Source organism: Podarcis erhardii, assembly GCF_964252035.2.
Source record: "Podarcis erhardii genome assembly, chromosome: 2".
In the NCBI taxonomy this organism is placed as follows: domain Eukaryota; kingdom Metazoa; phylum Chordata; class Lepidosauria; order Squamata; family Lacertidae; genus Podarcis; species Podarcis erhardii.
In genome coordinates, this window is record NC_138498.1 from 122,711,380 (window position 1) to 122,726,549 (window position 15,170).

Genomic DNA, 15,170 nt, shown 5'->3' on the forward strand with positions numbered 1-15,170 from the left:
AATAATAATAATAATAATAATTTAAGTTACAGATAGGTAGCTGTGTTGGTCTGCCATGGTCAAAACAAAATAAAAAAATTCCTTCCAGTAGCACCTTAAAGACCAACTGAGTTAGTTCTAGGTATGAGCTTTTGTGTATCTGAAGAAGTGTGCATGCACACGAAAGCTCATACCTAGAACTAACTCAGTTGGTCTTTAAGGTGCTACTGGAAGGAATTTTTTTATTTTGTTTTAATAATAATTTAGTTATACCCCGCCCTCCCTGGTCAGAGCCGGGCTCAGGGCAGCTAACACCAGTAAAATTAATGGGGGAAAAACCAATTTAAAATACAGGATAAAATGCAATTTAAAATGTAGCCTCATTTTAAAAGTAGCCCACAGATCAAAACCATAAGGAGAGGGAAACAGAATGGTCAGACTAAGTCCAAACCAAAGGCCAGGCGGAACAGCTTTGTCTTGCAGGCCCTGCGGAAAGATGTCAAGTCCTGCAGGGCCCTAGTCTCTTGGGACAGAGCGTTCCACCAAGTTGGGGCCAGTACCGAAAAGGCCCTGGCCCTAGTTGAGGAAGTATGTATTGTCACATCCCAAGCAGCCATATTTGTACCCCCTTCACAATTTGCCCCACTGTGGCCCAGCCTGGCCAAGCCCTAGAATTCACCTTGGGAAAGCTGCCGGGTTGTTCCCCTACAGAGGTTCAAGCCAAAGAAAAGAAAACCACTGCTTTCTTTTCCATTGGTGAGCAATGGCTATTATGTAACATGGTAGGCCTTTTTTTTACATGACATGTGGCTGCCCCCCACCTATCCACCCCCCCAAAAAAACCCACAGAGGCGAGCTACAACTAACACATAAAAATGCCACCCTGCCGTCTGTAAGAATGGGGAACTAGGCCTGCCAAAACGGTAACCAACAAGATGGAATGTGAAAACCAAAATCACTGCAGAAAGGATCTGATGAAGCAGGCAGCCTGTGGATCAGGACCCAATGTTTTGGCCAGTAGGTGAACACAAAAGGGTCCACCCCTTGTACACAGTTCAACTTCCATTGAATTCAGACTTGGAGCTTCCCTCATTAAAGGAAAATTGGGGACAGACTGAGGTGCTTTGATAGCATCCTACTTAAGCTTAAGGTAGTATGCAAGCACAAAGCATTTTAAAAAAAGCACACAATAAACAAGGAAAAAGAGGATGTACAGATCTTGAGCAGGAAATCCAGAAATAAATAAAAAAAAGGGGGGGGGACAGGCCTTGAAATCTAGCAGAACTTCCCCTCCCTGTTCCAATCCACTATGCTAAGGGTAGCAGCTTCTATGGGATTTATGGGACCAGTGCTTGGAAAACCCATTTAAAAAAGGAACTACCACTAGTTCCAGTTCATCCTTATCAAGAATGAACTAGTCCAAGTTCATTCAAAAAGTTCATCCTTGGAAACTTGTTTCCAGTCTTCCAAATCTTATAAGCTCCTGTGCTGAAATATGGGGTCCAATAGTAAGTTGAGGTGAAAACCAGGCATAGATCAGGGGTTCCCAAACTGAGGATTGTGGACCACAGAATGTGTGGCGGACCTATCATATCAAATACTTCTATTGTGTTTTAATTGTATTTTTAATATTCTCCACATTGATTTTTTAATAGGACCTTTATTGCTTTGTCACTGAATTTTGTTGGTTTGAAATTTGAATTCCTTGTACAGTGGTACCTCAGGTTACAGATGCTTCAGGTTACAGACTCTGCTAACCCAGAAATAGTACCTCGGGTTAAGAACTTTGCTTCAGGATGAGAACAGAAATCGCGCAGCAGCGGCGTGGCGGCAGCAGCAGGAGGCCCCATTAGCTAAAGTGGTACCTCAGGTTAAGAACAGTTTCAGGTTAAGAACAGACCTCCAGAACGAATTAAGTTCTTAACCCGAGGTACCACTGTACAGCATCTAGAACAGTACCTTATGATTGCTAAACTTCAGAACAATCATTAAGTGGTCCAGAAATACGCTCAGCAGTTTCTCAGTCACTCAGGACAGCCCTTGAAGACAGGAGTTTGAGAACCATGGTTACAGATTATGGATTATGTAGGGGACTAGGCTGTTAAAGAGGCTTTAATGAGTGCTGGGTGTGTGCCTATGCAAAGTAGCCGTAAGCAGGATTTCTTCAAACCAACATCTTGTTGCTTTTACTTGGAATAACAGAATTCCATAGGAAACTCAGGACTGTGTACCACAACAAGCAGGGAATCCCTCAAGGTCTTAATCAGAGATTTTCTCCAGTGCTACAGCTTTCCCCAGAGGCCCCTCCATGTAGATTCTCTGATAAGTAAACTGACTAACGGATTCCGCACTCCATTCATTTAAACGGTTTCTCCCTGGTGTAGATTCTCTGATGATGAATGAGGCGACTACTCTGCCAAAAGGTTTTTTCTGCACTCTCTGCATTTATATGGCTTCACCCCCGTGTGGGTGTACTTTCGATGTGAAGTAAGCATACTGCTCACTCTAAGGCTCTTTCCACACTCCCTGCATTGAAATGGTTTCTCCCCTCTGCGAGTTCTTTTATGATGAGTACGGTGACTACTCAGACTCAGGTGCTCTCAGCACTCTATGCATTCAAACGTTTTCTCCCGTGTGTGGGTTCTTTGATGTTTAGTAAGGCTACCGCTCTGTGTGAAGCTCTTTCCGCACTCCACGCATTTAAATGGCTTCTCCCCTGAGTGTTTTCTTTGATGTACAGTAAGTTTACTGCTCTGTGTAAAGCTCTTGCCGCACTCCATGCATTTAAACGGCTTCTCCCCGGTGTGCGTCCTCTGATGTGTAGTAAGATTACTGCTCACTCTAAATCTCATTCCACATTCCATGCACTGATACCGTTTCTCCCCTGTGTGGATCGTTTGATGTTCAGTAAGGTTACTGTTTGCTCTAAATTTCATTCCACACTCCATGCATTCAAATGGTTTCTCTCCTGTGTGGGTTCTCAAATGTCTGCAAAGGCTACTCCTCCTATTAAAGCACTTTCCACACTCCCTGCATTTAAATGGTTTCTCCCTTGCGTGGGTTTTCTGGTGTGTAATAAGGTTACAGCTCAGACTGAAGCTCTTTCCACACTCCATACAGGTAAATGATTTCATCACAGTGTATGTTCTTTTTTCAAGCATTCTGGGTCCCTTGTGATTTCCAAGCATCTCTTTTCCAACTTCAGGCTTGGCTGCTGCCGACGACTCCATATGTGGTTTCCTATGTAGCTCATTGTTTTGTACACCATCTGCAGAGTGCAGAAGGAAAGGGGAAAGCATGTTATATCTCTATTCTTTTTCATCCTTTAAAAATTTAATACTTTTATTTAAGTCAGCAAAACAGAAAAACTGTTCCCAAGAACCGGGGGAAATTACATCTCCTATTGTATTTGAATAGTTTGATAAGATCTGGTCAATAATAACAATGATTATATTAGCTTATTATAGACGGGTACACATAATTCACTGCGGGAGGCAGTGGAAGACAGGAGTGCCTGGCGTGCTCTGGTCCATGGGGTCACGAAGAGTCGGACACAACTAAACGACTAAACAACAACAACACATAATTCAACCTGGTAAAACACTGAAATATGGGTATTCTTTGTAATGCCCTGGAATAATAAGTTTATTGATAATAGTCCTTTGCTGCCTTCAATTTGTTTTAATACTATTAGTATTTGTAAAGCAATGTTTTTATTTTATTGTACCTTGCTTTTAAGAAGAATCACATTTAATTTCAAGGCAGAAACAATCACAGACTGAGCCCAGTTAGGTGTTTCTCAGATTTTTTGCATCTATGTGATTGCCCCCCGTTACTGACCTGCTGAAATCAAGGTCACCTTTTGAACATTCCAGAATCCCGCACAACCTCTTATTCCTTTCTGGTCCATATACCACATGATGGCATTAAAATTAGATGCACATGGTATCTTCTCCTTTGTAACAACACTGGTATATACATTTCTACAAGAATAAGGAGGAAAACAGAAGTCTAGGAAAGCTGGGAAAGAGGCCAAACTGGGAAGATCACTAGCTGCTCTGTGATTCCAATGACTTTAGCTGCAGTGACAAAATTCCAGGGATTAAATCTAAGATCATCTACATGCAAAACATGTCACCAGGGTCCTGAAATGAAGGTTTGGAAACTGCTTTCGAAGTAGCAGACAGGTGAGTAAATTATGAAGATGGCTCCCAAACAAAGTTAATTCCTACCCGATGATGTCTCTCTTTTTCTTCCCAACAGATCTTCTCCTTTCCAACAGGAATTGAGGTCTGACTCTGTCAAGGAATCAGAGAAGGTGGCTGAGGTTTGGTCACATAATACCCAGCAATTCAAAGTCGAGCCTTTTAAAAGCTAACAAAAGGTATTATTTTGATTTTGTGACTCCTGCATGAACTGAATAGAACAGGTCTGTGTCCTGTGTCCCAGCAAGATCACTTTGGAATGATGCTGTGGAATAATAATAATAATAATAATAATAATAATAATAATAATAATTTATTATTTATACCCCGCCCATCTGGCTGGGTTTCCCCAGCCACTCTGGGTGGCTTCCAACAGAACACTAAAATACAATAACCTATTAAACATTAAAAGCTTCCCTAAACAGGGCTGCCTTCAGATGTCTTCTAAAAGTTTGGTAGTTATTTTTCTCTTTGACATCTGGTGGGAGGGCGTTCCATAGGGCGGGTGCCACTACCGAGAAGTCCCTCCGCCTGGTTCCCTATTATTGGAAACCAGCCAATAAATTATTGTTATTGTTATAAGAAAGAAAAATGTCCTTACCAAGCGAGGCCACCGTCTCATAATTGTCCTCCATGACTTCCCTGTGCAAAGCCCTTTGGCTGGGATTCAGAAGGGCCCACTCCTCTTCCGTGAAAAACACAGCCACCTCCTCAAAGGTCAAGAGAGCCCGGAAGGTCATCAGGCCCTGGAAGTAGAAAAAATACGGTAACAGGTTCACCATGCACCATCCTCCTGATAGGGAAGGGTATAGAATCATAGAATCCTAGAGTTGGAAGAGACCACAAGGGCCATCGAGTCCAACCCCCTGCCAAGCAGGAAACACCATCAGAGCACTCCTGACATATGGTTGTCAAGCCTCTGCTTAAAGACCTCCAAAGAAGGAGACTCCACCACACTCCTTGGCAGCAAATTCCACTGTCGAACAGCTCTTACTGTCAGGAAGTTCTTCCTAATGTTTAGGTGGAATCTTCTTTCTTGTAGTTTGGATCCATTGCTCCGTGTCCGCTTCTCTGGAGCAGCAGAAAACAACCTTTCTCCCTCCTCTATGTGACATCCTTTTATATATTTGAACATGGCTATCATATCACCCCTTAACCTCCTCTTCTCCAGGCTAAACATGCCCTGCTCCCTTAGCCATTCCTCATAAGGCATCGTTTCCAGGCCTTTGACCATTTTGGTTGCCCTCCTCTGGACACGTTCCAGTTTGTCAGTGTCCTTCTTGAACTGTGGTGCCCAGAACTGGACACAGTACTCCAGGTGAGGTCTGACCAGAGCAGAATACAGTGGCACTATTACTTCCCTTGATCTAGATGCTATACTCCTATTGATGCAGCCCAGAATTGCATTGGCTTTTTTAGCTGCCGCGTCACACTGTTGGCTCATGTCAAGTTTGTGGTCAACCAAGACTCCTAGATCCTTTTCACATGTACTGCTCTCAAGCCAGGTGTCACCCATCTTGTATTTGTGCCTCTCATTTTTTTTGCCCAAGTGCAATACTTTACATTTCTCCCTGTTAAAATTCATCTTGTTTGTTTTGGCCCAGTTCTCTAATCTGTCAAGGTCGTTTTGAAGTGTGATCCTGTCCTCTGGGGTGAGGTGGGGTGAGGGGTGTTAGCCACCCCTCCCAGTTTGGTGTCATCTGCAAATTTGATCAGGATGCCCTTGAGTCCATCATCCAAGTCGTTGATAAAGATGTTGAATAAGACCGGGCCCAAGACAGAACCCTGTGGCACCCCACTAGTCACTCTTCTCCAGGATGAAGAGGAACCATTGATGAGCACCCTTTGGGTTCGGTCAGTCAGCCAGTTACAAATCCAACACAGTGGTTGGATGCTGTCCCTTTGAGATCTTTCAGTGATGGCCACCAAGATGGGTGGCTCGAAAAGAGGACTTGACAAATTCACAGAGAGGAAAAAGCTATCAGTGGCTACTAGCCAGGACAGCTATCGTCGGCTTCCAAAATTTGAAGCAGTTATACCTGCTGGGAATCACAAGAGGGGAAGGGCTATTGGACTCAGGTCTCACTTGGAGGGCTTCCCACAGGAATCTGGGTGGCCTCTGTGGGAACAGGGTGCAGGACTAGATGGGCCCTTGGCCCCCATCTGTCAGGAGGTTCTGATATAAGGCCAAACGAGGAGGAGGAGGAGGAGGAGGAGGAGGAGGAGGAGGAGGAGGAGGAGGAAGAAGAAGAAGAAGAAGAAGAAGAGGAGTTTGGATGTGATATCCCGCTTTATAACTACTCGAAGGATAGTGATAGTGGCTAACATTCTCCTTTCCCTTCCTCCCCCACAAAAAACACTCTGTGAGGTGAGTGGGGCTGAGGGACTTCAGAGAAGTGTGACTGGCCCAAGGTCACCGAGCAGCTGCATGTGGAGGAGCGGAGACGTGAACCCGGTTCACCAGATTACGAGTCTACCGCTCTTAACCACTGCACCACACTGGCTCCCATGGAGACAACAAGGCATTATTATAGTGTGTGTGTGTGTATATTATAGTATATATAATTATACAGTGGTGCCTCGCAAGACGAAATTAATCCGTTCCGTGAAGCTCTTCGTATAGCGGTTTTTTCGTCTTGCAAAGCAAGCCCATTGACACCTTAGGGGATTAGCGCTATTAGCAGTTTAGCGGCTTTTAGCGGATCAGCTGTTAAGCGGCTTATCAGCGGATCAGCTGATAAGCGGCTTAGGAAAAGGGGGAAAAAGGGGGGGAAACCCGCAGGAACTCGCAAGACATTTTCGTCTTGCGAAGCAAGCCCATAGGGAAATTCGTTTTGCGAAGTGCCTCCAAAACGGAAAACCCTTTCGTCTAGCGGGTTTTCCGTCTTGCGAGGCGTTCGTCTTGTGGGGCACTACTGTATACCTAGCACATGGAACCTTACAAAAGGACAATACGAGTGGACTCTCAATGCCCTTACCACAGCAAAAAGACTGATACAGTGGTGCCTCAGGTTACAGATGCTTCAGGTTACAGACTCCACTAACCCAGAAATAGTACCTCGGGTTAAGAACTTTGCTTCAGGATGAGAACAGAAATCGTGCTCTGGCGACACGGCGGCAGCGAGAGGCCCCATTAGCTGAAGTGGTACCTCAGCTTAAGAACAGTTTCAGGTTAAGAACAGACCTCTGGAACGAATTAAGTTCTTAACCCGAGGTATCACTGTACTGATGAATTGGAAAAATAAAAATGCGGCTCCCATCTACGATTGGATTGAAGACTTATACAGACTCGCAACATACAAACAAATTGCATTATCAATGCAGACTTGCCATGGACAAAATTTGATGGTATTTGGAATCCATTCTTGCAATTGATCTGGTGAAGTACAATAACTACCTTGCAAAGTACGCAGTTTTGGGTTCCCCCCTCCCCCCTTTATTTATCCCTCTTGCACTTGGGCAAAAAAAATGAGAGGCACAAATACAAGATGGGTGACACCTGGCTTGAGAGCAGTACATGTGAAAAGGATCTAGGAGTCTTGGTTGACCACAAACTTGACATGAGCCAACAGTGTGACGCGGCAGCTAAAAAAGCCAATTCAATTCTATGCTGCATCAATAGGAGTATAGCATCTAGATCAAGGGAAGTAATAGTGCCACTGTATTCTGCTCTGGTCAGACCTCACCTGGAGTACTGTGTCCAGTTCTGGGCACCACAGTTCAAGAAGGACACTGACAAACTGGAACGTGTCCAGAGGAGGGCAACCAAAATGGTCAAAGGCCTGGAAACGATGCCTTATGAGGAACGGCTAAGGGAGCTGGGCATGTTTAGCCTGGAGAAGAGGAGGTTAAGGGGGTGATATGATAGGCATGTTCAAATATATAAAAGGATGTCACATAGAGGAGGGAGAAAGGTTGTTTTCTGCTGCTCCAGAGAAGCCGACACAGAGCAATGGCTCCAAACTACAAGAAAGAAGATTCCACCTAAACATTAGGAAGAACTTCCTGACAGTAAGAGCTGTCAAGGAGTGTGGTGGAGTCTCCTTCTTTGGAGGTCTTTAAGCAGAGGCTTGACAACCATATGTCAGGAGTGCTCTGATGGTGTTTCCTGCTTGGCAGGGGGTTGGACTCGATGGCCCTTGTGGTCTCTTCCAACTCTATGATTCTATGATTCTATTCTATGATTCTATGCACCGGTTCTGTTTCTCTTTTTGTTTACGTCTCACCATGTTCAGTGCACATATAATTATGTACTTTATGAACTTTCAATAAAGATTTATTATTATTATTTTTTAAAGACATATTCTTTCAGAGCCCCTCCCCACTCAGCCCACAGAGACTCAATCCAAGCTGCCCAAACAATCCTTTCCTTACCTGGGATGGCTGCCTGGCAGTTCTGTCTGCTCCTTCTACAGACGGTGTCTCGGAGGCCATTGTGCTGCCAGGAGGAGATGACAGAAGAGGCCTAAACTGGACCACTCCTGGGACACCCGGAGCTGTTGCGAAGATGTCCTTTAAAATAGGGCGTAGCTTGCAAATGCCTGCAAAGGAGAGACACGGAGTGAGGAGAATTCCATCCTTCATACTTTTGTCCCCCCCCCCCCCACGTCAGTGTTTCCCAAACTTGGGTCTCCAGCTGTGTTTTTTTTTTTGGACTACAACTCCCATCATCCCTAGCTAGGAGGACCAGTGGTTAGGGATAATGGGAATTGTAGTCCCAGCTGGAGACCCAAGTCTGGAAAACACTGATCTATGTATATATGATCTGTGAACGACGAGTTCCCTCAGTACTCAGCTGGTGGTCTCTTTTCATTTGTTTGTTTGTTTGTTTGTTTATCGTATTATAACTAATAATAATAATAATAATAAATTTTATTTATACCCCGCCCTCCCCGACCAGAACCGGGCTCAGGGCAACTAACACCAGTAAAATTACAGTAAAAACATAACAGGAAAAACAACCACCACCAATTCAAAATACAGGTTAAAATGCAATTTAAAATGCAGCCTCATTTTAAAAGTAGCCCCTAGATCAAGACCATAAGGGGAGGGAAACATAAGGGTCAGACTGAGTCCAAACCGAAGGCCAGGTGGAACAGCTCTGTCTTGCAGGCCCTGCGGAAAGATGTCAATTCCCACAGGGCCCTAGTCTCTTGTGTCAGAGCGTTCCACCAAGTTGGGGCCAGTACTGAAAAGGCCCTGGCCCTGGTTGAGACAAGTCTAACCATCTTGTGACCTCCCAAATGTTGTCATTTGTGGATCTTAAGGTCCTCTGCGGGGCATACCAGGAGAGGTGGTCCCATAGGTAAACTTCTTTGATAGTTAGCATTGCCCAGGGCGCAAAATAGCCTGGCACCTGCACTGGGAAGGAGAGAACCACATAGGTCGCCTTCAGTTCCTTGGAGAAAAAGGTAGGAAATGAATTCAGTGAACAAACAACCCAGATCACCCACGTGACTGGGTTTTGGATTCTGAGTCGGCTTCGTAAAGAACAGTTCAGCAAACCCCAGCCCCACCTTTCGCCATATAACTTCCCCTCCAAGGCTATGTCCCCTGAGCCAAATGGGGTAGGTCGGAAGACCCTGCACTGAAAACAAGGCAGTTGGGTGACCACTTTGCAGCTGGAGAATCATAGAATCTTAGAGTTGGAAGGGACCCAAAGGACATCTAGTCCAACCCGCTGCAATGCAGGAATCTCAGCTAAAGCATGCATGACAAATGGCCATCCAACCTCTGCTTAAAAACCTCCAAGGAAGGAGAGTCCACCACCTACAGAAGGAGTCTATTCTATAGTCATACCTTGGGGTTACAGATACTTCAGGCTATGCATTTTCGGACTGCGCACCGCGCCGAACCCAGAAGTACCGGAATGGGTTACTTCTGGGTTCCGGCGCTTGTGCACGTGCAGAAATACAGCGGTGCCCCGCAAGACGAAATTAATCCGTTCCGCGAGTCTCTTCGTCTAGCGGTTTTTTCGTCTTGCGAAGCAAGCCCATTGACGGCTTAGCGGCTTAGCGCTATTAGCGGTTTAGCGGCTTTTAGCGGATCAGCTGATAAGCGGCTTAGCGGCTTAGAAAAAGGAGGGGGAAAGGGAAAAACCCCCGCAGGAACTCGCAAGACATTTCCGTCTTGCGAAGCAAGCCCATAGGGAAATTCGTTTTGCGAAGCGCCTCCAAAACGGAAAACCCTTTCGTCTAGCGGGTTTTCCGTCTTGCGAGGCGTTCGTCTTGCGGGGCACCACTGTACCAAATCGCACTTTGTGCATGCGCAGAACCGCCGAATAGCGACCCGCGTCTGCGGGTTGTGAACGTGACTCCTGCACGGATCACGTTTGCAACCCGAGCGTCCGCTGTACTGTCAAACAGCTCTTACTGTCGGAAGGTTTTTCCAAATGTTTAGTCGGATTCTCCTTTCACGCAACCTGAAGCCATTGGTTCTGGTCCCACCCTCCCGGTGCAGGAGAAAACAAGCTGGTTCCCTCTTCCATGAGATATTTAAGAAGAAGTCTGCAAACTACCTACATGCACCTACTGGGCGGAGAAAGGGAGTTTTTCCCCCTCGCGTTTCCCCCTCTCCCCCAAGAAAGGGCGTCTTCCCCACCCCAACCCCCCACTCCTTCTCCATAGCCTAGGACTACAGCGTTGATACTGGATCGCGGTGGATCTTGCGCAGGGAACCACTGCGCGCCTTGCAAGTGGGTTGCACGGATGCGCCTCTTCCCACGCTGCTCTAACAGGGGGTTCCTAAGTAGGGAAGCTGGGGGTGGGGCTCCTTTGAACCCTCCTCCAAAAGCAACCCCCCCGCGCGCGCCTTCCTCCTTGCGCACCCCTTTCTTTCTCCTTTGCCTGCTCCAAGCTCCTTTCTCTCCATCCAGGCCGAGTTAGGGATGGCGTCCCGCCCCTTCAGCAATCTCCTTCCCTCTCTCTCTCTCTCCTTCCTCCGCCTCCCTAGCTTTTTGAATCATACTTCCTGCCTCTCTAGGAAGCAGGGCTGGGTTCCTTTGCCCAAAATCGGAAGACTTGAGTGGCAGGACCTGCCCCCACTTTGCAAGCCTTGGGAGTTTTACGCACGCGCGCTCCCGTTGGCCAACTGAAGACCTGACAGCAACAGCTGCTGGCTAGCAAAATGGACTTCCCTTACAAGGTGGTGGGCTCTCCTTCCTTGGAGGTTTCTAAGCAAAGCTTAGATGCCAACCTGGGATGCGTGCTTTAGCTGAGATTCTTGCTTTGCAGGGGGTTGGACTAGATGACCATCGGATCCCTTCCAAAGAAGTGTGCATGCACACGAAAGCTCATACCTAGAACTAACTTAGTTGGTTTTTAAGGTGCTACTGGAAGGAATTTTTTGTTTTTACAATTCTATGGTTATATGTATTAGCCTGGCGCCTCCTGTATGCAAGACAGATGCCCTGATGCTGAGCCCTGTTGGAAAGGCCACAGCACAGAAGCTTTGCATGCAGAAGAGAAGAGGAAGAAGATATTGGATTTGATTTCCCGCTTTGGTGACAGCAGTCACGAAATTAAAAGACGCCTGCTCCTTGGGAGAAAGGTGATGGCAAACCTAGACAGCATCTTAAAAAGCAGAGACATCACCTTGCCAACAAAGGTACATATAGTTAAAGCTATGGTTTTCCCAGTAGTGATGTATGGAAGTGAGAGCTGGACCATGAAGAAGGCTGATCGTCGAAGAATGGATGCTTTTGAATTATGGTGCTGGAGGAGACTCTGGAGAGTCCCATGGACTGCAAGAAGATCAAACCTCTCCATTCTGAAGGAAATCAGCCCTGAGTGCTCACTGGAAGGACAGATCCTGAAGCTGAGGCTCCAATACTTTGGCCACCTCATGAGAAGAGAAGACTCCCTGGAAAAGACCCTGATGTTGGGAAAGATAGAGGGCACAAGAAGAAGAGTTTGGATTTGATATCCCGCCTTTCACTCCCCTTCAGGAGTCTCAAAGCGGCTAACATTCTCCTTTCCCTTCCTCCCCCACAACAAACACTCTGTGAGGTGAGTGGGGCTGAGAGACTTCAAAGAAGTGTGACTGGTCCAAGGTCACCCAGCAGCTGCATGTGGAGGAGCGGGGAAGCGAATCCGGGTCACCAGATTACGAGTCCACCACTCTTAACCACCACACTGCACCACACTACACCATTGCCGGTCCGTGTAGAGTACAGTAAGGCTGCTACCTTTGTTCTGGCAAAATGCAGGACAGGTTGATGTGGTGGGTAAATGTGTGTTTTTTTTTAATCTGATGCTGTAGTGACTTCAAAGCAATCCATTACAAGCAATTGCAGGATGGCGCCTCTGGAATTTGTCACACACACATACAGTGGTACCTCGGGTTACAGGAGCTGCAGGTTACAGACTCTGCTAACCTAGAAATAGTACCGTGGGATAAGAACTTTGCTTCAGGATAAGAACAGAAATTGGGCGGCAGCAGCAAGAGGCCCCATTAGCTAAAGTGGTACCTCAGGCTAAGAACAGTTTCAGGTTAAGAACAGACCTCCAGAACGAATTAAGTTCTTAACCCGAGGTACCACTGTATTTGCAAGTCTGCCTCTGTTTTTTAATCTGATGCTGAAGCGACTTCAAAGCAATTGATTGCAAGCTATTGCAGGATGGCGCCTCTGGAATTTGTCACACACAACCTATTTGCAAATCTGCCTCTTGTTTTGCTACCCAGATCTTAAATTCATGACCTTTCACACACCCTTTCAAAGACAGGCATTCGGAGAGGATCCCTAACTTGGCAGAAACACAGGACAAAACTGTATCAATACAGGATGTGGCATTTCACACTGAAATACGGGACAATCCTGTATTATGGAGGGCAGGTGGCAACCCCGGAGTGAGCTGGATCAGTAGGAGTATAGCATCTAGATCAAGGGAAGTAATAGTGCCACTGCATTCTGCTCTGGTCAGACCTCACCTGGAGTACTGTGTCCAGTTCTGGGCACCACAGTTCAAGAACGACACTGACAAACTGGAACGTGTCCAGAGGAGGGCAACCAAAATGGTCAAAGGCCTGGAAACGATGCCTTATGAGGAACGGCTAAGGGAGCTGGGCATGTTTAGCCTGGAGAAGAGGAGGTTAAGGGGTGATACGATAGCCATGTTCAAATATATAAAAGGATGTCACATAGAGGAGGGAGAAAGGTTGTTTTCTGCTGCTCCAGAGAAGCTGACACGGAGCAATGGATCCAAACTACAAGAAAGAAGATTCCACCTAAACATTAGGAAGAACTTCCTTTTTTTATATATAATAATTTTTATTCAGTTTTTAAAACACATAATTAAAAAACAAACACATCACAAAATACAAACAAACATAAACAAATCAAACATAAATAAATTCATAATCTTATTTTCTTGTAACTTCTTTCAATCGACTTCCCCTTACCTCCCTTTCGCTGCATCCTTATTTTAAAATTTTATTTAGGAAGAACTTCCTGACAGTAAGAGCTGTTTGACAGTGGAATTTGCTGCCCAGGAGTGTGGTGGAGTCTCCTTCTTTGGAGGACTTTAAGCAGAGGCTTGACAACCATATGTCAGGTGTGCTCTGATGGTGTTTCCTGCTTGGCAGGGGGTTGGACTTGATGGCCCTTGTGGTCTCTTCCAACTCTAGGATTCTATGATTCTATGAAGTATGTGTGATGATGATGATTTATTTATACCCCACCCAAGGAGTGTGGTGGAGTCTCCTTCTTTGGAGGTCTTTAAGCAGAGGCTTGACAACCATATGTCAGGAGTGCTCTGATGGTGTTTCCTGCTTGGCAGGGAGTTGGACTCGATGGCCCTTGTGGTCTCTTCCAACTCTAGGATTCTATGGATGCCCCAATTGGCCGACGGTGCATCAGGCAGCAGCATCCTATGTCCCCACCTCCTCCAGAAGTGGCCTCCTTGCCTCTCTGCTTGCCTCCACCCCCTGCCTGGAGCAGGGCTCCTTCCCTCCCTCCCTCCCTCCCCACCCCGGTTCCCTTGCACCCCCAAAAGCCGCTTTGCACCCACACGCTCCCTTGCCAAGAAGGCAGAAGCAGAGGCGCGTCGCGTGGGACAATACCCTGCTCCTTTCCCACGGGGAGGGGGCGGAAGTGCTGTCTCTCTAGGAAGCAGCGCTCTCTCTCCGTTTCCGGCCATCCCTGCCTCCTCCTCCTCCTCCTCCTCCATCAATCATTTTTCTTTATGGAGGAGGAGTGGGAGGGGTTCTTGCATTCCTAGAGAGGCCACAGGCTGTCAGCTGGGGTGGGGTGGGTGTCTTTTCTTCTCACCCTTCCTCTACTCTGCTCCCCCACCACCACCATTTTTTTGGGGGGGTAACCTGGAAAGGTGAGTGGAAAGGGGCTGGTGGGGGGGTGAGGGAAGGGATGCCTCTCTTCTAGAGGGAGACTTCCCTCCCCACCCCAAGGAAAAGGAGGGGGTGTAGGGGTTGGGGGGAAGAAGGGGGCTGGGCGCTTTCCCGCAATGCGCAGGGTTGCAGGTTCAATCCCCGACCCCAACCCTCCCAGCGCAACATCTCTTGCTAAACTGGGGTGGGGTCTTCTTTGAAGCTGGGTAAGGCCCTTCCCTGCCCAGGACCTAGGGTTGCCCAGGACCTTCATTCTGGCAAAATATGGGGTGGGCTGGTGATGAATCTTCTTTCTGAGCTTGAAAAGGGGGGGAATGAGGCAAGGAAGAAGGGCTACCCCTATGCTATTCATATAATCAGTTATCAGAAATCAATATATTCATATATGCTCACACATAATCAAGGCTTACAGTATTTTATAATCCATTTTGAATCAAAAGGGAAGCTGTGCCTTAGCTAACTGCATACTGCTTGAAGCAGCAAAAATTAAGAGCTGACCTTTCCCCTACAAACATCTGTGTACCCTGGAAATGGGGAAGACGTGAATCAGAGATTCTGGTACAAAATCCCCTCAGATACAGGCTAAATTAATCCACAGAACAGGAAGAGCAAAACCACAAAATCTCCAAACTCCCTGTCCTG

At 46.6% G+C, this 15,170-nt stretch overlaps 2 protein-coding genes across 4 annotated transcripts in view; both read right to left on the reverse strand.

Annotated features, from left to right (window-relative positions):
- Positions 1-8,095, reverse strand: part of LOC309336346 (uncharacterized protein) — a gene marked incomplete at its 3' end in the record, with an annotated part of 43,490 nt that extends 35,395 nt beyond the window's left edge. Inside the window, exon 1 of the mRNA XM_081851968.1 lies at positions 7,871-8,095. The remainder of the gene's footprint in view (positions 1-7,870) is intronic.
- On the reverse strand, positions 1,275-11,132 carry LOC309337067 (uncharacterized protein). Of its 3 annotated transcripts, none has more exons than XM_081853733.1 (5): positions 11,011-11,132; positions 8,559-8,725; positions 4,786-4,930; positions 4,212-4,277; positions 1,751-3,247 (listed from the first exon to the last, which is right to left on the reverse strand). In XM_081853733.1, the coding sequence occupies exons 2-5, from the start codon at positions 8,616-8,618 to the stop codon at positions 2,580-2,582; spliced, it is 939 nt and encodes a 312-aa protein (XP_081709859.1). In that variant the 5' UTR covers positions 8,619-8,725; positions 11,011-11,132; the 3' UTR covers positions 1,751-2,579. The 3 variants fall into 3 exon arrangements, with proteins under 3 accessions (XP_081709857.1, XP_081709859.1, XP_081709858.1); XM_081853732.1 differs by lacking the exon at positions 11,011-11,132 and adding an exon at positions 10,606-10,630; XM_081853731.1 differs by lacking the exon at positions 11,011-11,132 and having other exon boundaries at positions 1,275-3,247; positions 8,559-9,010.
- Between the last annotated feature and the right edge of the window lie 4,038 nt (positions 11,133-15,170).

Excerpts from the sequence above, each read along its gene's own strand:
- LOC309337067 (XM_081853731.1), bottom strand. The coding sequence starts at position 8,768 with ATGAAGGATGGAATTCTCCTCACTCCGTGTCTCTCCTTTGCAGGCATT. Across the intron at positions 4,278-4,785 it reads TGAGACGGTGGCCTCGCTTG|AGTCAGACCTCAATTCCTGT; the intron begins GTAAGGACATTT and ends ATTCCTTGACAG. Across the intron at positions 3,248-4,211 it reads AAAAAGAGAGACATCATCGG|ATGGTGTACAAAACAATGAG; the intron begins GTAGGAATTAAC and ends TGCACTCTGCAG.